Source organism: Eschrichtius robustus, chromosome 1 (assembly GCF_028021215.1).
Source record: "Eschrichtius robustus isolate mEscRob2 chromosome 1, mEscRob2.pri, whole genome shotgun sequence".
Taxonomy (NCBI): Eukaryota; Metazoa; Chordata; class Mammalia; order Artiodactyla; family Eschrichtiidae; genus Eschrichtius; species Eschrichtius robustus.
In genome coordinates this window covers 128505434-128527288 of record NC_090824.1, presented here as the reverse complement: position 1 = coordinate 128527288, position 21855 = coordinate 128505434, and the positions used below count along the sequence as shown (strand labels likewise).

The 21855-nt window shown below is 39.0% G+C and overlaps 1 protein-coding gene across 7 annotated transcripts in view; it reads right to left on the bottom strand.

Moving 5' to 3' along the window:
• The window catches only part of IQCH (IQ motif containing H), a 207255-nt gene that overhangs the window by 72165 nt on the left and 113235 nt on the right, over positions 1 to 21855 (bottom strand). For 6 of the 7 annotated variants that reach the window (XM_068536694.1, XM_068536703.1, XM_068536713.1 and 3 more), the window contains 2 exons: positions 11082 to 11165; positions 6980 to 7155 (listed from right to left, as the gene is read on the bottom strand). In XM_068536694.1, coding sequence (XP_068392795.1) covers positions 6980 to 7155; positions 11082 to 11165 — 260 coding nt within the window. Of the gene's footprint in view, positions 1 to 610; positions 884 to 6979; positions 7156 to 11081; positions 11166 to 21855 lie in introns of all 7 variants that reach the window. The other variant, XM_068536684.1, reaches the window with a different exon arrangement.

The window sequence follows — 21855 nt, the reverse complement described above, 5'->3', positions numbered from 1 at the left end:
TAGGGCCCTAACTCTCTGCTGGAAGAATGCATAGCCATAGACTCGGACCAAGGCAAAAGCCAGAAGCAGATAGTTTTCCTCCTAGAGCCATTTTATTTCCCCTTTCTGGGATTTTCCTCCCTCCTTCCTATATGGCCACTTCCTGAGGAGCTAGGATTTTTTTTTTTTTTACAGAGCCGCAGATATCTGCAGCCCTCTGCCACGTGCCCTTTGCAACATGACTCGGCAGAAAGGGCTCACTCCCTGGAGCTTTCCAAACCTGCTCCTTTTAGCCAGAATTGACTCTCACATTTCTTAGGGTCCTGCTAACTAATATGATGATGAACTAATCCATGTTAAGGCAATAAATATTGATAGCAGATTAATATATGAATAGGGCCTTCAGTTCCTTAATCCAAATGAATAAATACTTTGGGAATTACAACAATTTCTGTAAGGCCCCTAGGAAGCCACTTTGAAACATGAAGGCCTAAAGTAGATCCCATCAACTCAACAAGTATTCCACAATATTCTTCATTGGGTAGGGCTGACACCAGAAGACCTAAAGTTCCCACAAGTTCAAGAGAATGTGAAATATTTAAGCAGAGCCTCACCTGTCCACCCTGCATACCTGCTGGTGACTATAGACGTCATATATTCCAGGAGGGACTGGTACATTGGCGCTTTCAAACACCCGTTTACTTCCAGACTTGGTACTATAGAAATGAGCTAGTTCAGGCTCTGGGCCCAGGATGGGTATGTCTAACATATCCGCCACAGCTAAATCATCTCTGTGGAGGAGCCCGCTGACAATGTAGGCTTCTTTTCCTTGGATGAGATTTTTTATTCTTTTGATTGCCTTGGGACTGTACATCAGGTGAGTGGCCAGGCACATATGCTGCTTCTGGGGGGAGATCATATTATTCTTGTTAAAAGGTATTCTTTTTCTGGTCCACACACCTAATTTATAATGTTACGCACAATAAATGCATTATTAATAACAGGCTGGGTTATGAACTATCCCGTTGTTTAGCAGTTTAAATTGATAAAAGCTGTTGGGGTGAGGTTCCATAATCGCTCACATCTTTAGTGTGTTGGAAATAGGCTCACTGGGAATAGAACTAATTACTATGCATCTGTATTTATTTGATCCACGTGGAATTATCCTTCTGTCAGAAGGAAAAGAGGCTGGTGGCCTTTGAATGATAGTGATTCATCTCTGCAACACTTCTGGCATGGTTTAACACTAAAGCGTCTGGAAAATCAATACAAAAAAATGAAGAAAAAAACCCCATAGTATTCTTCACTGTGCAGGACTCCTATTCTGGCAACCCTTTAAATGATTCAGTAGGAAAAAGGCACTTGACTTGATACTCTCTTCCCAAAGTTCTACCACAAATTCCATTTCAGAGACTATGTATTGTTATGATGATTATCATGGTTCTTAGCCAACACTCCAGAAAGGATTCACGAGTGGAAAATATTTGAGAATTTCAGCAAGACTCAAATTTCTTTTCCAATGGAAAACTTTTTAATTTTGACTACTTAGACCCAGCTCAGCAATACATGCGACTGTCTCATTCAATTAAATAAATAATTCCAGCATGTCTAATAAGGGGCAGAGGATGGAGCCAGATGGTCAACACACACCAAAACTAATACAAGCATGTCTCTGCGCTCAAGGAGTAGGGACACAGATGAGTACCATTAACGCATCACTAATACAAGGCAGAGAAGGGCCATAAAGAGCTACAGAGGGCCTTGGAGGCAGGGAGGAGGGAGGCAGAGGCCACATGCTAGTGGGGAAAGCTGAAAAGGCAAATTACTCATTCTTCTTGGGCCTCAGTTTCCTCATCTGTAAAATGCGTATAGTAGTAGTACCCATCTCATAAGGATGCTATGAGTATTAAATGAGATAATGCATGTAAAGCACTTATAATAGCACCTTGGATATAAGCACTTAATGAATGTGAGCTTGTATTATTGTTATGAAAGAGGTCGGGGTTGAGGTAAGTTTTGAAGGATGGGTAGGATTTTAGCAGGTGAGGATGGCCATAGCCTAGGCTGGAATATGGGAATCCAAGATAGTGCTCATTTCCTCTAGAGAAGAGGGCATTATGGCACATGAGAAAGTGCCGGGGCTTAGGAGTCAAATGGTTCCGTCTTTGAATCCAGCTCTATCCGTTATAAACAACCTGAAATTGGGCAAATGACTTAGACTCCTTGAGACTAAGTTTCTCCATCTTCTGACAGGGAATAAAAATACCCATTTGATGGGTTCCTGTAAGGATAAAATAAGATCATAAATGTTTAACACCTATTATAATGCATGGCATTGAGTGGATATTCGATCAATGGTAGTAATTATCAATATTATTATGGGGAAAACTTTTTAAAAATAAAGTCATTAAAATGTCATGCAAATAATATAATGCAAGACGTGAGAGTCTTAATGGAGTTCAAGGGATTTTGTAGACTAGTACCTTCTCTCCTGGTTCTAGTCAAAATTATCTACTCAACATGGCATTGAAGTGTGGAGAAATTCCGAGCCACTATTTTGGGGAGTCTCTGCTGCACCAGTTTGCAGACTGTTGGAGGGTATGACTGCTGAGTATAAGAGAAAGCAACTGAGGAGAGCCCCTGGATTTTAGTCCTGTCTGAATTTGTAACTTGCAAGCTGATTTAGAAAACTCTATCTTTCTGAGCCTTGGTTCCCCACATTCAAATGAGGGGTTGAACTAGAAATCTCTAGGGTCCTTCCAGCTGTGATACAACGTTCCCTTTAAAACCAAAGCTCTTCTGGACATACTGTTTAATGAGTACAGAGTTTCTGCTTGGGATGTTGAAAAAGTTTTGAAAATGGATGATATGATGATTGCACAACAATGTGAATGTACTTAATTTCATTGAACTCTACACTTAAAATGATTTAAATGGTAAATTTTATGTTATGTATATTCTGCCTCCCCCCCACCAAAAGACAAAATAAAAACCTCCTCTGAGAAGAGGATTTTATGATTTACCCTGTTGAACCCTTCCTTCAGAGCAAGTGTTATATTCTAAGCTCTTTAGGTCTATGCAGTATGCCTTTTCTACATAATTTAAATCCATTTTCAAAAACCTGCTTCTGAGAATGCAGCTCTAGGAAATCCGGTGTTCCATTAGACAATGGCTGGTGACAGCAACTCGTCAGTTTGTGTTTCCCATCTAATTGATCACTGTTTATCCTTCTTGTTTATTTCACTCCTTTCCTTTCCCTACAAATTATTCCAATGAGGAAATGTGCAAAAATGATGTGTCTTGTAGAACTGGTGACTTGAGTCACAAAGTATGTGGTAGGCTTTTCAGGGTACCTAGAAGAATGTTTCAAAGGGGGCAGTCCTCTCATGTTAAGTACTCTTTCATTTGATCCATACAACACTGTACCAATTAACAGTCCCTGTTTTGGAGACGAGGAAACTGAGACTCAGGTGATTTGCCCATAGTCACACAGCTGGTAAATAGCAGAGGCAGGATTCAAATTCAGTATTAGCACAGTTCTCATGCCATAGCTGCCATGATTTCTCCCATTTTGCAGATTGAGTAGTGAGGTCTGGTAGTTTTATGAAGTGTGATGAGGGGCTGGTAGATGCAGCAATAGAACCTAACGTTAAAGTTGCACATTTCCGGCCAGAATGGATTTCTGTCTGCTCTAGGGTTGTTTATCTCTCTTGGCAAGTATTCTACCCAATTCTATTATGTCATCTCTGGGCATGCCTTATTCTTCAGGCAAGATGGTACCACAGTATTGTGTTCAACGTGTGTTTAATAAAGATTTGAATGTAAGTGATGGCAGAGGACACATTACTGACCGCAGGTCTTGTGTGACCATTTAGAGAAAATCAGTATCATCAGATCCAGGCTGTGGATTAACACAGATGACAAAAATCTAAAATGTTCCTAATTCCATAACATTATAGCTACATTTAATTTATCACCACTAATTTTTTTTCACCTGAGACAAAAGGTAGTTCCTTAGGATGTCTTCATAAACATTAAAATTTTCAAAAATAGACATGATGACTTTATAATAGCATTTTCACCATTACAAATTCAAACATTGTAGAGTAACTTGGAGAGATGTACAAACAGATTTTTGGCACACTTTTAAAAAATCTCCTCAAAGCCATGCATTTGAATGAAAGTCAGCACTGATGCAATCTCTCAAACCCATTAAAAAGAAATAAAGCCATAAGCAGGAAATGATTTGAAAGTAAGAGTTTAATTTTTGTATTTTAGAGAGGTGATTGCCTATGAGTGATTAATTACACAAATAATTTAAACGTAAACTATGAGAAGTATTAAGTACTTGAAAATATTTCCTAATTGTTTCTATTCACAGAGATGCAAACCTACACTATGAATGTAACCCGGTGCATCTGTTAGTACTAACTGCCTATCTCCTCTTAGAAGGTGAAGAGTGGACAGTGAGGATTCATTTCTCAGGTAATAGGACTGCAGAGCTGGAAAGGACTTTGAAATGATCTAATCCATCACCTCATTTTACAGATGAATAACAGAGGACCAGAGAGGTAGAGGGGCTTGCCCAAGGCCACAGGGTCATCCAGGAGCAAGGCTGTCATTCCAAATCAGGATAGGGTTCTGGGGTCAGACAGATTTGGGTTCATACTCTGGCCCCACTAGTAACTTGGGATTAGAAGATGAGTGTTGGTTTCCTTAGCCAAAGAAGGAAATTGATAATTTCCGTCTTGCTGCTGTGTTCTAAGTATCAAATGAGAAAATGTATGCTAAGCATTTGATAAATGTTGGCTGTTTACTCACTTTCCTTTTCCCAAATCTAGTGCCCCTTCCCCATTCCATGCCTCTTCAATGTATATTGGCATTTCAGATATGCAGAAACTGCTTATTAGCAGCTACCAGGCATTAGCTCCAGTTTCTGGCTGGAGAAAATCAGGAAATTAACCACACGCTAATGATAGTTCCTTGCTTCCCAATATCCACAGTAACTCTGACACTGAGGCCAGGGAATAGCTAGGAAGCACCAAAGCAAGCTTTGCATTGGTGGAGGATATTGGGGAGTTTCTAAGATTATAAGTAAGTGGTGATGATTTGTCTCCTTTCTTTTTTTTTTAAGATTTAATTAATTAATTAATTTATGGCTATGTTGGGTCTTCGTTGCTGCGCGCGGTCTTTCTCTAGTTGCATCTAGCGGGGGCTACTCTTCGTTGTGGTGCGCGGGCTTCTCATTGCGATGGCTTCTCTTGTTGCGGAGCATGGGCTCTAGACGCGCGGGCTTCAGTAGTAGTGGCACGTGGGCTTCAGTAGTTGTGGCTCTCAGGCTCTAGAGTGCAGGCTCAGTAGTTGTGGCGCACGGGCTTAGTTGCTCCATGGCATGTGGATCTTCCTGGACCAGGGCTCGAACCTATGTCCCCTGCATTGGCAGGTGGATTCTTAACCACTGTGACACTAGGGAAGCCCTGTCTCCTGTCTTTTCTTTTGCTTGTCCTGATCCAGCACTTGTTTCCTCTTCCATAGCCAAGTGGTGCCAGTGAAACAGAACTAGGTGGAGAGATTTTATGGGAACATCAAGGTACCTAGTTATGAAAAAATAAAATCTTCATTTTGGTAGAAGAGAGCAAAATTCACTGAGTGTACCAGCAAAGTAGAAATGCTATAGCATCCCTCCCCAGCCCTGGCAGGATTTTTTTTCCTTTGGTCAAATCATGCTGCATCTGAAGTGTTAATGGGTAGTAACTCAACACGTAGATACTTCCTACATGAACCATGCAATCAGTTTCTTTGACAATAGATAGAGAGTTGACTTTGGTGCATCCCACTTATGAATGAAGAGAGCTATCTTCACCAGCAAAGTCAAACCTTTAGATTATATTAAAAAGTCTCCTCAAAAGTGCATAGTCCATTAGGTTATTTATTTATTTATTTATTTATTTATTTATTTATTTATTTATTTATTTATGGCTGCTTTGGGTCTTCATTGTTGCATGCAGGCTTTCTCTAGCTGCATCAAGCAGGGGCTACTCTTCGTTGCGGTGCGCGGGCTTCTCATTGTGGTGGCTTCTCTTATTGTAGAGCACGGGCTCTAGGCACATGGGCTTCAGTAGTTGTGGCATATGGGCTCAGTAGTTGTGGCTTGTGGGCTCTAGAGTGCAGGCTCAGTAGTTGTGGTGCACAGGCTTACTTGCTCCGTGGCATGTGGGATCTTCCCAGACCAGGGATTGAACCCGTGCCCTCTGCATTGGCAGGTGGATTCTTAACCACTGCACCACCAGGGAAGTCCTCCATTAGGTATTAAAATGTTGATTGTTTACCATGGAAAATTTAAATTCTTGTTAAAATATAGAGAAATTCATTTCAAGCCATCTCTTGCACTACCTTATTCTAGAACGTGCCCCGTGGTTCTATGAATTTCCCAGAAGTTCTTCTCTAGGGATGAGATTCAACTCAGAATTCATTCCATTCATTAAAAATCAGTTCTGAAAAGTTTAAAAAAAATCTGAACCTTGTTCATTATGAACCATGTGATATGGTAAATAAGACCAAATTCCCCTGAGGGAAAAAAACCCCATGGAATAACAAGGAATACCAGTGTGGAAATCAGAAAACAGGGGCCCTGGTCTAGATTCTGTCCCTAACTAGCTTTGTGACCACAGGCAGGCCCAGCCTTTCTCTGCCTCGGTGTTCTCCACACAAAATTAAGAAAAAGCAACCGTAGATGTTATAAGTTCACCTACTTGATGGTACAACCCAATAACTACAATTAGGCTTCAGCTACAGAGAAACTGGGCAGCAGTAGCTCAGCTAAGTCTGCAAGTTAAACTGGGATATTTATTTCCTATCGTCCGATCTGTAGTCTAATCAGTAAAGCTGTTAAACTTGCAATAATATTTCACTGATGTGTACCAGAGCGTTGCAAGTTATAAAATTTCCAATTTAATTTTACTGCATCCCTGAAGCCGTAGTAATTAGAAGACAAACTCACAGTGAAGATGTTTATAGCTTCAGGGGTGATAATTTTGAACCTGTCCTGCAGGTCACTTCTGTCCTCAAGTTTCCCTGATTTGACAGCTGCCTGTAGACTCAGGATTTTATTGTAATACAGCAGCAACTCGTCATTCATTCGATGGGAGCAGATGTAGATGATGCTCACGTTGGCATCTAAAAATAACAGGCACAATGTTAATTACTGGTATAAAGGTAAAAGACATTACGAACTCTGGCATTAGGTTGATGTTGCACAGTTTAAAATAAAAAGCGTATCCAAAAGCCACATTCAAGTTAATTTAGATTGGTTTTGTACAGATGTTAGCAATTTAAGTGGCTTTTTTGTACTTTAGCATTTCTCTAAAGAAAAGATAAATAACACCACCACCAAATAAATGGACACAATGATTCCTTCAGATGGAGGGCTGTGAGGTACCGTGGAAGTGTACTTTCAAATAATACGTAGGGATTTAGCCCCAGAACTCCTATTAATATCAATGGGATTTGCATACTGATTTAAAAATTTATCCCATTAACTTTAGTAAATTATAAAACAGAACTGTTAACTTTCGAAAGCTGATGAAATTGCAATTTCTTATGCTGCCTGGACTTGGCAAGGCCAATTCAGGGAATGTTCTGTCCAAATAAATGGTCTGATTATGACCATAGCAATGATTATTTCAGGAAAGCAACCTTTTCCTTTCTCCATTCCCAAAGAGGAGTATATTACTTAAATAGGACATCTAGTGATTCTTGGTTTAAAGGAAACACTATCTTAATTTAACTGTTCTCCTTCTTAAGATGTGCTTCTTATTATGTGCATAGAAAGAAATCCTAATTAAATATCCCATCCGAATGGAATAGTGAGAAGAGATTACCCACTCCAGGCTGCAAAATATTTTGGGGAGTAGGTACAGGAAATCAGCAGCCAGTGGAGTCACCCATTCATTTGTAAAATAACTGACTGATCAGTAGGGACAAAGCACTTGGCTAGACATGAAAGGAGATACCAGAATCAAAGCAACTGAGAAGCTGCCTGTGAGGAACAACCATTTCACATGTATAAGCAGCTGTAAAACATGGTGGAGGGTGGTGGACACAAGACACATGCAGACCAGGTGCCCAGGGAAGGTTGGAGGAGGGAGCACTGTAAAATGTTTCCTTGGTCAAGTAGGGCTGAGAAGAGATTCTAAGACTCCTCTGTTCAGTTTGGTAGAGTATACAGAGCATAGGCTGATTAAATGCTTGCTCAGCTGTCTAGGAGCCTGGGCATATTATTTAACCTTTCTAAGCATTGCTTTCTTCATCTGTAAAATGGGGAATAAAGTCACCTGGGGCACAGAGTTTTGGAGAGTATGAAATGAAAGAATATATATAAAGCACCTGGTGCAGTATCTGGCACACAGTAGGTGCTCAGCAGACAGTACAGATGCACCAATCTGCTCCACAGCCCACCCTGACTAGGCCAGCTAACAGTGGTTCCACACCCCACCCTCCACACTTGTGCTCCTTTTAACTAGTGCCTCAAGATTTTACACGATGAAGTAGTGTCCCCTGCTGTTCCATCCTGTTGTTCCAAATCTTTCAATCTTGTCTGTCCAAACTCTTTAAAGGCAAGGTGTATACTTTTCATATAATCCCCCATGCCCTGGTACAATGTCGAGTATGCAGGAGCCACTCAATAAATACTTGTGAGCTGACCAAAGGGATCTGGGAGAATGGAGAGGTTCGGGAACTGGAAAGTCTTACACAATTAGTGAGATCCACGGCATGCAGGAGAAATCTGTTCTGGAGAAGAGCATCTTGTGGCTAGAAGCAATGTCTTCTGAACTGGCCCAGAGCTGGGCCCAGAGTAGGTGCTCCATAAATGTAAATATTTAAGTGGCTCCTATTTAATGTTGAAACCACATTGTCACATGAACCTCAAAATAAATTAACTGAGCAGACGGTAGTTAAATAACTTGTATCCAACTGCTGAATGATCAAATTAGTTGTCCGAAATCTTGTGTTTTCAAGAAGAGACTAGTGTCTTACTAAACTAGTGGTCTTTAAAACCAAACTAGTATTTTTTTTTAAGTATAAAAAAAGGACACAAAAAGCAAACAACAAAAATAACTTAATAAAGTCTCCACAGCAGAAGAAAACTATATTTTTCTTGGGAAGAAATTTCTGGGTTATAAATGATAACAAATCATGTTGCTAATTTTACCTTTCCCGTTCATTTCTGGCAAAGGAATACTATAATCACTAACAGTAATATCCAGTATTAGGGTGGTTTGATTGTGAATCAACAAATGTTCAAAATTAATTGACAGGTGATTTTGGAAAGGAATTAAGAAGAAGATGAATATTGTTTTGACTGTTAGTCAGTAGTCAATATCAGTCACCCTCTTGCTTAACTCATCTAGGAATTGAAGATACAAGCTGTTGAGGTCTCTCCACCTGATACCCTGACTTCACAGCCAATATCCAAACAAGTCTTAATGTGGTCAGATTACCTTTGTTTCCCCCTGAATAAGCAGAAAAATCAACACCCTTTACTAGGAATTAACAGAATTTAAAGAAAGATAATCATTTATTCTTCCATAAAATTATCACTAATTTTCCTAGTTTCTTCATATTTTTACTTCACAAGCAAGTACTTTTTCTATTTTCTCACTTACTTCTACACTTTTGTTACTTCTCTTGAAGAGGTTTTAGGATTGCATTGTTATCATGAAGATAGTTACCAAGAAAAGGCATTTGGTTCATAATCTCTCAGAAATGTTCATCTTAGCAAAATTTTCCATTGCAGATAGACATAGACTGAATTATTGAATTATTTAAAAAAGAAGCCTAATACTCTTAAGTCTTCTCATTATTAATAAGAATCCTTTGTAAGGAAATTCTTTGGTGATGGTTTGGACTATATATAGAAAGGTATATAAAAAGCTAAAGAAAAAAATTAATCAAATAAATTAGAGCAAAGTCTGCCCTCTGCTGCACTTCATTGGTTTCCACCCAGTCAGGTTTTTAGTTGAAATAGCTCAGCACTAACAAATCAATCTTAAGTCATTAAATTTTTCTTTTGGTAAGGTCGAAAAACAACATTAGTGCCTAGATAATAGATTAAAGCAATTACCCTATTATTATTTTAGGACACTGTAAATTTCTAGTACTGATGTATTTTTGTTACCAAATGGCATTTATAAAATAATAATGATGCTGAAATATATATGAATCACGTAAAGTATGTCATTCCAGGGAGCCAGCTAAATTGATCATTGATCATTTAAAATTCTTCCTTGTTTTGCTTAAATAAGGGCCAAAGCAATTATATTTTAACAAAACAAAGAAGTTCTTATTTGGTAACTAAAAAATGCTAGTTTTCGTTTAACCCTGAATTTCTGGCCAGGACTTCCCACACTGATTCAATATTATTACTTAGGCTTTGAAACATTTATTCTTTAAATCTCACCTCAAACAGTGTCAACCAAAGCCTAGAGTTCTTGTATCCTTCCTTCCTGGCCCCTGGTTGGTGTCTGATTTAGAACTGACCAAACCAGTATTAGAACTTGACTTTTACAAAGATGTGTCTATCACTCAAGGTCTGTATTTCTAATAATTCCTTCCACTAGGCACTTCCTATTTTCTCATAACTAGATTATATATATTTAAATAAAACCTTCTTTTAAAAATCTACCTTCATTTCCCTCTTATTCTTATAATGAAAACACAATGCTTTTCATTTCTGATACCTTCCACTCATTCCTCAGATAATATAATAGACAATATTGACACAAATATATAATGTTGACTTCATTCACTGCCAGATTCAGTAAATGAAGAAGAGTTGGGGCTATAGGAGATAAATCCTTATTCAAACCTGCAGCAAAGAGAATTAGAAAACTACCCAAGTAAATTGGTTAAAATGTCATTTGTGTATTCAATTGACTTCACTATAAATCTGTTCTTTGAAACAAAACATTCAATTGCCCTGCAAGAAGATTAGAAGTCCAAGCCTTTTCCTTGTACAGACAAAAAAGCAAGAAATGAACATTTAATCAACATCCACTGATAAACATTCCAAAGAGCCATTTGTGTAAAAGTATTTACTGTACCTAAGATGTCACACAGCCTCCCCAGCTGCATGTTCTGCTGCGTGTTGAAGTCGTCAATATTTTGTCGCACAGGCTGGGAATATCCTAAAAGGCAAACCAGATGTCAAAACCCAGAAAGAGCAAGTCAACATGGCAAAATGGCACACTAGGATTTCATAGTGTCATGGTCCACATTTCCAGGAAAGAATTGTCTCCGAAGCATCTCGCAGAAACAATCCAACTCCTAAGAATGAGGTCCTTGCTTCTCGGGATTAAGCATTAATTCTGGAAGATGTGCTGAGCAGCATATTCTGCAACAGAGAGGTTCATAGTTTTCAATATCAGCAAAGCTTCTGGGAATCAGGATTATAGAAACACGGGAAAAGTTTCAGAGATTTTAACATGAATGTTCAAAAGAGCACATAAGAAAGTTATGCTCAGGTTTAAAAACTATATTGGCTTTTTTTTTTTTTGCCTTTTATTTTTTTATTTTTTAAACATCTTTATTGGAGTATAATTGCTTTACATTGTGGTGTTAGTTGCTGCTGTATAACCAAGTGAATCAGCTATACGTATACATATATCCCCATATCCCCTCCCTCTTGCATCTCCCTCCCACCCTCCCTATCCCACCCCTCTAGGTGGTCACAAAGCACCGAGCTGATCTCCCTGTGCTATGCGGCTGCTTCCCACTAGCTATCTATTTTGCATTGGGTAGTGTATATATGTCTATGCCACTCTCTCACTTCGTCCCAGCTTACCCTTCCCCCTCCCCGTGTCCTCAAGTCCATTCTCTACGTCTGCGTCTTTATTCCTGTCCTGCCCCTAGGTTCTTCAGAACCTTTTTTTTTTTTTTTTTTAGATTCCATATATATGTGTTAGCATACAGTATTTGTTTTTCTCTTTCTGACTTACTTCACTCTGTATGACAGACTCTAGGTTCATCCACCTCACTACAAATAACTCAATTTTGTTTCTTTTTATGGCTGAGTAATATTCCATTGTATATATGTGCCACATCTTCTTTATCCTTTCATCTGTCAATGGACACTTAGGTTGCTTCCATGTCCTGGCTATTGTAAATAGAGCTGCAATGAACACTGTGGTACATGACTCCTTTTGAATTATGGTTTTCTCAGGGTATATGCCCAGTGGTGGGATTGCTGGGTCGTATGGGAGTTCTATTTTTAGTTTTTTAAGGAACCTCCATACTGTTCTCTGTAGTGGCTGTATCAATTTACATTCCCAACAAGAATGTGCAGGAGGGTTCCCTTTTCTCCACACCCTCTCCAGCATTTATTGTTTGTAGATTTTTTGATGATGGCCATTCTGACGGTGTGAGGTGATACCTCATTGTAGTTTTGATTTGCATTTCTCTAATGATTAGTGATGTTGAGCATCCTTTCATGTGTTTGTTGGCAATCTGTATATCTTCTTTGGAGAAATGTCTGTTTAGGTCTTCTGCCCATTTTTGGATTGGGTTGTTTGTTTTTTTGATATTGAGCTACATGAGCTGCTTGTATATTTTGGAGATTAATCCTTTGTCAGTTGCTTCGTTTGCGAACATTTTCTCCCATTCTGAGGGTTGTCCTATGCTTCTTATGTGGCATTTTGAAGATGTGTCCTGGAATCACTCTCCACTGACACACAGATTTCAGATAAAACTCTTGCTGTTGCGAATATGTATTTAAGTAATTCTAAATACTAAAGAAATATGCTTCTGTTCACACAGTCAAAAGATCTTTTAAACTTAGAGGACAATAAAGGTTAATGCAGTTACTTTGTCAGTACTAATGAAAGCCCCACCGTTTTCCTTCATGTGCATTGGAACAGCAGAAGGAAAACACACATGGATTTACTACTGTCCCCAAATCTTCCACAATGGCAACAGCAGCGGCAACACTTTCTGCTATTGCAGGGGTTAAAATAAAAAATGAACGTGGACCAAAACATGAACCTAAAAGGCATGCATACTCACAAGCAGTATAATTGCTTATGTGAAATTCAGCAACTGTAGGTGTAACTTTTAAAAAAATAAAATTGCTTTTCACATTTTGAATAGATGCTTCAATGCCTCCTTGTGGTTAGTGAGCCCAAACACATGTTTCAAGTTAAACTGCTATAGATAAAGTGATTTTTAAATACTACATCTTCGAGATGTGACACAGATTTCCTTGTCAGCATAAGGAAAACTATAGCAATTCAGGCAACAGGGCTTCAGATCAAATGAACTCTGATAATTGGCTCTTTGCTTTGATGTTAGTGTTTAAACACTAGACAATGTCTGGAAATTAAATGAGTTTACAATTCATCTAAAAGTCTCCCTCTTGCTTTATGTGATGAACTTAAGAACTAAAAAGGCAGAAGGATACGTGGGCTGTTTGAATTATTTTTGAAAAATTATTAATTTCTAAAATAATTTTGGGACCTCATCCTCATATGAAAGTTAATATAGAGCGCTATAAAGAATGCCATCTTGATGTGTGGTTGCAATATTGTAAGTCTTGGGATTTTGCCTATGTATAATTCTATCTATACTCAGATAAGTGTTTAGGAAGATGTATTGTGAATAACATATATATCAAGACTCTAAGAAGGCAGGAAAATGCCTAGAGAATAAAGTATGATTAAGAAAAGTGCATTAATCATTCTGTGAACGCATTCTATGAACGCATTTCCTTTCAGAAGTAAAGATAAAAGGCAGTATGAGATGGCTCATTAAAATGATGTCCAATTTAAAATATAAAGGATGTCTGATCACTCTGTTGCCACATATGCAGCATGTGAGTGAGTAAGTCCGTGTTTCAATCAATTACTTGAGGTCAGTTTTCCAACAAATTACTTAGTACCTCTATTACCCTGATCAAGGATGCATATAAGTCCACCTGCCAATGCAGGGGACATGGGTTTGAGCCCTGGTCCAGGAAGATCCCACATGCTGCGGAGCAACTAAGCCCGTGTGCCACAACTACTGAGCCTGCGCTCTAGAGCCCATGAGCCACAACTACTGCGCCCGCGAGCCACAACTACTGAGCCCATGTGCCACACCTACTGAAGCCCGCGAGCCTAGAGCCTGTGCTCCGCAACAAGAGAAGCCACCGCAATGAAGCCCACGCAGCACAATGAAGAGGAGCCCCCACTCACCGCAACTAGAGAAAGCCCACGCGCAGCAACGAAGACCCAATTATGATTATGCAGGATTATGATAAAACTGGTTACTCAGTTAACCCTACAAGTACACCCATTTTAAAGAACTGTATGTTAAGTTAATCTCAGGACATTGTTATAGAGGATCATATGAAGCAACAAATAGAAAAACATTTTGTAAACTGTAAAGTGCTGTGTAAACAGAAGATATTTTAATGCCACAAGCTATGTGCACTTCCAAAGCTTGTAACGGCAACAACAAATTCTGTCACAAGCAACAGATCATTCCACATGAGCAAGATACAATGCAAGGCACATTGCTATCAGCAGAGCAGAAGTTAGGAGTCAATTTTTTTAAAAGTCAGATTTATTCTTATGTTTTGTATATCCACAAAATACATGTGTTGACTCCTGGGTGAAAGACCTCGTTGATGCTGGCAGCATATATTAAATACAACAGTGACTTAACCAGGAAACTGTCAAAAAGGATGTTGTGGCCTTGGGGAGTTCAGGAGACATGCCCAGTGGAATATAATACACTTTGGAATATAATTTGGAATATAATCTACAAAGACATGGATATATCAAAGGTGAGACTAAAAACACCAGAGGAGTTTTGAGAAACCATCTACTTCAACCTTGTCCCATTATAGATAAGGAAATTCAGGGCAAGTGCCTTGTTTCTTGTCCAAGATAACATAAACCTACAAATTATTATGTAGTTCAACTACTACATCTTTAGCTCTTGTGACAAATATGGTTACATCAAGCAAGAGAGAAGACGACTCTCCAAGAGTGAGCAGAGAACTCCAGAAGGGACAGAGGGCCTTTGCCTCTTCTCCCACTTCTATTGTTTTAAATTAATTTTTATTGGAATATAGTTGATTTCTTTTCCCACTTTCATTTTCAACTGTTGTGTCAGACAGAATAGGGGCCATCCAAAGGTGTCCACGTTCTAATCCCCAGGAACTGTGAATATGCTAAGTTACATGGCAAAGGGGAAATAAAGTTGCAGATGGAATTAAGGTTGCTAATCAGCTGACCTTAAAATAAGGAGGTTCTCATGGATTATTGGGCTGGACCCAGTGTCATCACAAAAGTCCTTAAAAGTGGGAGAGGGAGGCAGAAGAGTAGAGAGTTACAGCAGATGTGACTACAGAAGACAGGCACAGAGATGCCACATTGCTGCCTTTAAAGATGGAGGAAGGGGGCCCTGGGCTTTCCCTGTTCATTCCTTTGTGGGTGGCTTCTAGAAGCTGGAAAGAGTGAGAAAACAGATTCTCCCCTAGAGCCTCCAGGAAGGAATGCAGCCCTGCCCACACCTTTATTTTAGCCCCTTTCGTACTTCTGAACTACAAAATTATTGCTGTAAGGTAACAAATGTGTATTGTTTTAAGCCACTAAGCTTGTGGTATCTGGTCAGAGGGCAATAGAAAACTATTATGACTGTCTACCTTCCCTTACTCCCAGTAAGTACCACCCCCCAGACATTCTACTCCTCTTTCACCTGTAATTGAAAGATGGGGGATGGGGGACTGAGATCCATAATCAGAGTCCAGAATAAGCACTCAATAAATATTGTTGTTTTACTATTTCTTTCCTAACCTCAGCTGAGCGTGACTTAAATTCTCAAAAGGAACCTCACTGAAATGTAGAGAAATTATTATTATTACGTGCACAAATTATTTGAGCTATCAAAGTACTGTTCTTCTAGCTTATGGTGTTGATTGGCCCTAACCACCATCAGGTGTGCCTGACCACCCTTTTCTAAGAAGGTTCTCAGTCTCCCCTCACTGTCATTCTCTGGCACCCTCTCTTCACCACACTTTTCTCATTTTGTCATTACAGGTTTCTTTGCTGGCTTGTTTACTTGTTTGTTGTACATTTCTCCTCCCCACTGCATCACTCTGGCTCCTGTAGCCAGACTGTAAGCTCCACTGGAGCAGGAACGCTGTGATATCGCCAGTCAAATGAGTCAATGAAATGTGCCTGAAGAGCCTACTCAAAGAATCTGTCTTTTAAATTCTTAGCCCTTTCTCTCTTGTGTTTACATCGTTCCCTCCTCTCCTTTCAACACTCATGAAATTGGGTTCTCTGATCTGGAGAACTTCTGGGGAATTCAAAGAATGGTAAGTGGGATTTGTAGCTTTTTCTAGGTCCTCATCAGCATAGAATAAAACAGCACTGGCATAAAGGGGCACTTTCTCTTATCACTATAGAGAGGAACGCAGCTTCTCTCCTTATGCCACCTTCATCACCTGCAAAATATTCATAGTTTGATAGAGTGTTCCATCTTTCCTCAAAATATTATTGCCTGGGACTTCCATGGTGGCACAGTGGTTAAGAATCTGGCTGCCAATGCAGGGGACACGGGTTCCAGCCCTGGTCAGGGAAGATCCCACATGCCATGGAGCTACTAAGCCTGTGCGCCACAGCTACTGAGCCTGCGCTCTAGAGCCTGCAAGCCGCAACTACTGAGCCCACGTGCCACAACTACTGAAGCCTGTGCGCCTAGAGCCCATGCTCCACAACAAGAGAAGCCACCACAATGAGAAGCCTGTGCACCGCAACAAAGAGTAGCCCCCGCTCGCCACAACTAGAGAAAGCCTGTGTGCAGCAACGGAGACCCAATGCAGCCAAAAATAAATAAATAAATAAATAAATAAATAAATAAAATATTATTGCCTCTGCTTCACACTGAAGAAGGGTACCTGGGTGCTGTCTCTCTGAAGTTATCCAACTACCATACTTTTGGTCTTCTATTGAACCAAGGATGCTCATTAATGGTTACTGGCTACCATTTCTCCATCCTCATTTCTGCCTTCATCTCCTTTCCCATCCCTATCCCCACTCCCACACAAACTCTTATCAGATGATGCTAATTGCCTCTTTGCAACCCAGTAAACTAGTCCTGCTAGGATTGGCTTTTCCTTCACAGCAACTGCAGAAACCTAAGAACATGAGCAAGGCCATGCTCAGTGACCATGCCTCCTTGGGACTGTGGGTGCTTCTGTGACAGGCCCCTGCCGTTGCAGTAAAATCAAGTGTTCTTGAACCCAGCTTGTTACTCTGTGGTTGACTCCTAGTTTATTTTGTCTCCAAGTTCTATTCCTTACAATGGTACCTAAGGCAGAGAAGGGGTTAATAACAGATTTCCAGTTACCACATAGTTGTCATTCATCCGATCACCCTGGCCTGAGATGGTAGTCATCCATGCCTCAGTCTGATGGACTGGAGTAGTGGTTCTTAACCTTTTCCCCATTTGGAAACATGTGATGGGTAATGTTCAAATGCATCACACACTCCTAGGGGCATACGCAGGGTTACAATAGCAGTAGCTGTAACTCCATCCCTTTCTCTTCTACTCAAGAAAGCACACTGGATGCAAGCTGAGCAAGAGTGACATTATTATAGAAATAATCTTGAATTGCTCCAATTCATAAAAAGTTAACCATTAGCTAACCTTTGGACTCTAATAGTAAAAATTTAGGGAACATGTGAACATACTTCACAAACGATTGCACATCAGCATACTGCAATCATCTAGAGAAATGTGATCTAGACATTATGGTTTTAATTACTTGTGCAAGTGTGAAAGCACAAGATACTGAGATAGGAAATAAGATACAGCAAGAGAGAGGCCTATCTGGGTTATTTATATAGTCCATCCAGTGCCAATTTGATGAAAATAAAACTGAGAGTTGTTTTTTGGGGGCTTCTGAGAAAAATTAGAGAAATTTGTGATGAGGACATAGAAAACACAGGACTTACTCAAATCTTTGTTGAGTTTTGAAAACGTTCTCAAACTAAACTGTCCAAATGGATTCTGTGTCCTTCTGAAAGCCTTTCCTTCAGAAGAGTGAAGACTGTCTCTTGTTCAAACTTTTTGTCTGCGACTGGCACAGCATTGCAAGCAACTAAAGCCAATGATTCTTGAAGAGTGGTTGGGGGATCCTCTGGGGGACTGGGGGCCTGGAAGGTCAAAACTCTTTTCAGAATAATACTAAGATGACATTTCCCCTTTTCAGTATTATCTTCCCACAAAATACAAAAAGTTTATTGATTTCAGATTCCATATTGCAACTAACTCCTAAAAATTATTCTTGTTGAGTTTTGGTATAAAATCAAAGAAGAATATACACAGTTATCTGAAAAGGCTGTAAAATATATAAAGTATACCTCCCTTTTCCAAATACTTAGCTGTATGAGGCCAGGTTTTCTTCATATGCTTCAACCAAAACAACATATTGCAACAGATTGGATGCAGAAATAGATAGGAGAACCCAACTAACTTCTATTAAGAGATTTGTAAACTTGTCAACCAGTGCCAATCTTCTCACCAATTTTTTTTGTTTTGGAAAAGAAATGGTTTTTTAAAAATAAAAATGTGTTTTTTAGATTAACATTGGTAATGTGCTTACTATTGTTATTTTAAAATAAATTCAATATTTTTAAAGTTTCTCAGTTTTAGTTTCTAATGTGGTAAATATAGACAGATACAACCCATGTAAACCAACGCTCTTTAGGGTCTTCAATTGTTGTTACAATTTGAGGACCACTGAACACAAATTTTAATAATTTTTATGAGAATGAAGGAGATGAAAAAGATTATATTTTATCTTAGTATAAGCAATACTTTTTTTGGATCATATCCTAATATTAATCATTTCTTCAAAAGCCTAGGAGCTGGTGTCATTTGACATCCAGTTCAGTGCTGTTTCCATATTTCATGGTACAACATCGGATAGCTCAAGCTCAACTGGGTAATTTAATATTACAGGGTCTTGGGGCCAACCCTGATCTAACCAGTGAATGAGTGTTGATTTGGATTACTTGGATGAATGCAACATGGATGAATAGAAATATGTTTTCATTTTAATTTGAGCTATAAGTAAATTTGAAAATTTTAAATGTACTTTGTTCCTGATCCCCAAAGATCTGGACTTTCTGGAACTGCTGTCTGGGAGATCTTGGCAGTACATCTGTTTCAAAGATCTAATGTGGCAATATCATAACTAAACTGAGGATTCCATCCTACTTGCCAAAATACATGTTGAAGACTGCAAAGATTTGACTGAAAGTCCTGATTTCCCAGCCCTGAGGTGGAAGCAACAGAATCTATCACGTCTTTGAGTTGTCAACTCAAAATGGGAAAGTAGAAAGGGGTCAGTGTGCTTGGAGGCACAGTAAAAATATGATTCCAGATAGAACCCTCTGGACTCTGGTCCTCCACCCTGCCCCTGTTCACAAATGGAGGCGAGCACAGTTCTTACCCTTTGGTGAAAGGGAGTGGGGTTACGAAGGAATTGTCTCATGAGCATTTGGGGTATGGCAGTTGTGCATAAAAGTTAGTTTTTCTATCTTTTAGGCTTTTGTGACAATACAGAGCAACAGAAAAACATTTTCATGAACCTTGTAATAACAGGATCCACAATTTTATGGAATGGAGTATCTTGGAGACCACGAACTGTGTTAACCCCAAGGATGATTTGCTGAAATAATGCACAGTTGGAAAAAAAAAGAGGCTGAACTATATACATTCCTTTTTGCTATTAAATCAGTTGGCAATGAAATAAAAGATCACATAGAGAAAAGAGGAAATTCCACCTCAATACATTCTCTATTTGTACTTTAAAGGAGGAAGAGAAGTGAGAGAGGAAAGTCGTCACTGGGAGTTTAATTGGCTGGCAGCAGCCCCATATACCTGCTCACGGCACCAGAGCCCCATACTCGGCACATCTCATTTAATGTCAATATATTTTAAAATGCCACTGAGTTTAAGTGTAGTAGCAAATGATGCATTGTAATAGAGAAACACAGGGGTTAAATTAAAAGTGGAGGAAGTAACTTGGCCAAAGAAACTGGAAGCAGAATTAGTTTGTAGGTTTTATTTAGACCTCTGATTTTTCTAGGGGAATTGGGATTCTTCGTTGCAGTTCTTTCTTAATTTGTATGATAGATTTTGCTTAAAATAGACCCTACTATTCTATTCCTGCTATGAACCATGGTAGATTTTTTTTGGTTATAATTATATTTCATTAATAAAAATGATAAAAATATGCAATTATACAATTAAGAGGTCAACCTATATAACCTGGAAAGGATGACTTTCTTTTTATCATCTTATAAAATTACAAGGCCAATCTGTTTCTTTGGACAATTAATCAACAACATCCTACCTCTCCTGTTGGTTAAAAATAGCTAAAACTTTTTGTTACATCTGAGAATACTTCTCAAGATATGTAACAGCCAATCATGTTTCGTAATTCCTCCTTTCAAAGAGGTGGTTACTCTGCAATGTATAATTGTCTTCATGTTCGTATCATCAAGCCATAGATTTATTTATTTATTTATTTATTTATTTATTTATTTATTTATTTATTTATTTATGGCTGTGTTGGGTCTTTGTTTCTGTGCGAGGGCTTTCTCTAGTTGTGGCAAGTGGGGGCCACTCTTCATCGCGGTGCGTGGGCCTCTCACTATTGCGGCCTCTCTTGTTGCGGAGCACAGGCTCCAGATGCTCAGGCTCAGTAGTTGTGGCTCACGGGCCCAGTTGCTCCACAGCATGTGGGATCTTCCCAGACCAGGGCTCGAACCCGTGTCCCCTGCATTGGCAGGCAGATTCTCAACCACTGTGCCACCAGGGAAGCCCCAAGCCATAGATTTTTAAATACATGATAAATATTTTGTGGTCAGAAACATTGCTGAAAGGCCATGTTTCCTGTGATTGTGGGTTTGGATAATGCAATTACTCCTGTGTATGCAACACTGCATAAACAAATAACCAAATGCCTACAACTGTAATATATTATGTAGTTATCAGCTACTAAGCTTTCATTTTTAGGGTTCGAATAACTTAGTGCAGCCCCAATTGGCTAGTGCACGGTGTCATTATTTCTGGGGCCAATTCAACACCAGATTTGATCACGAATTTCCTACGGAAATAGAAAGAGAGGACAAGGCTGCAACTTGTATTAAATGCGTACCTGAGTCTTACATTCCTACCAACTGATTTCGATTAGTGAATCCCTCTCAACTCTGGGAACAAAATTACTATATTGAATAGATTTGGGGGGGCCATGTATTTAGAGAAAAAAATTGCTTCACTTTCATCCACTTCTATTTTCATGAATTGTGTAGGTAAGTCTCCAGTGCAGGCGACAAAGTAGCCATGTTATGGCTAGCTGAAATCTTCTTCAAGTATTCCCAGGGGAAGTGGTACATAAGAAAAAAGTGTGCCATAATCATTTTTTTTTGAAAGGTATGGTTTGACAATTATGCCTGTGGAATAGGTACCAGATGACAGTTTAATGCTAGTTAAATGCAATTTAATGTCCACAAGTCATTTCATAACCTAAAGCATAAATTTTAGAAACAAATACAATTTGATCAAAGCCCAAGTATTATTCTCTTGTGAAAATGTGAAATTGGGCTTTTTAAATACTCAGTTGAGAAAAACATCTGAGCTTGTTCTTATCTCTTGGAAAATACATGATTAGCAGTTTTTTTTGCTTACCTAAAATGGGTTATTATGTTGTTAACAAACAAAAATGACTGCAATAGGGAAGACTTTCAGATTTATTATGTATTTATTTAAACTGAGTATGAGTAATCTAGAAGAAAACTAGTTTTACTATCAGATTTAAAA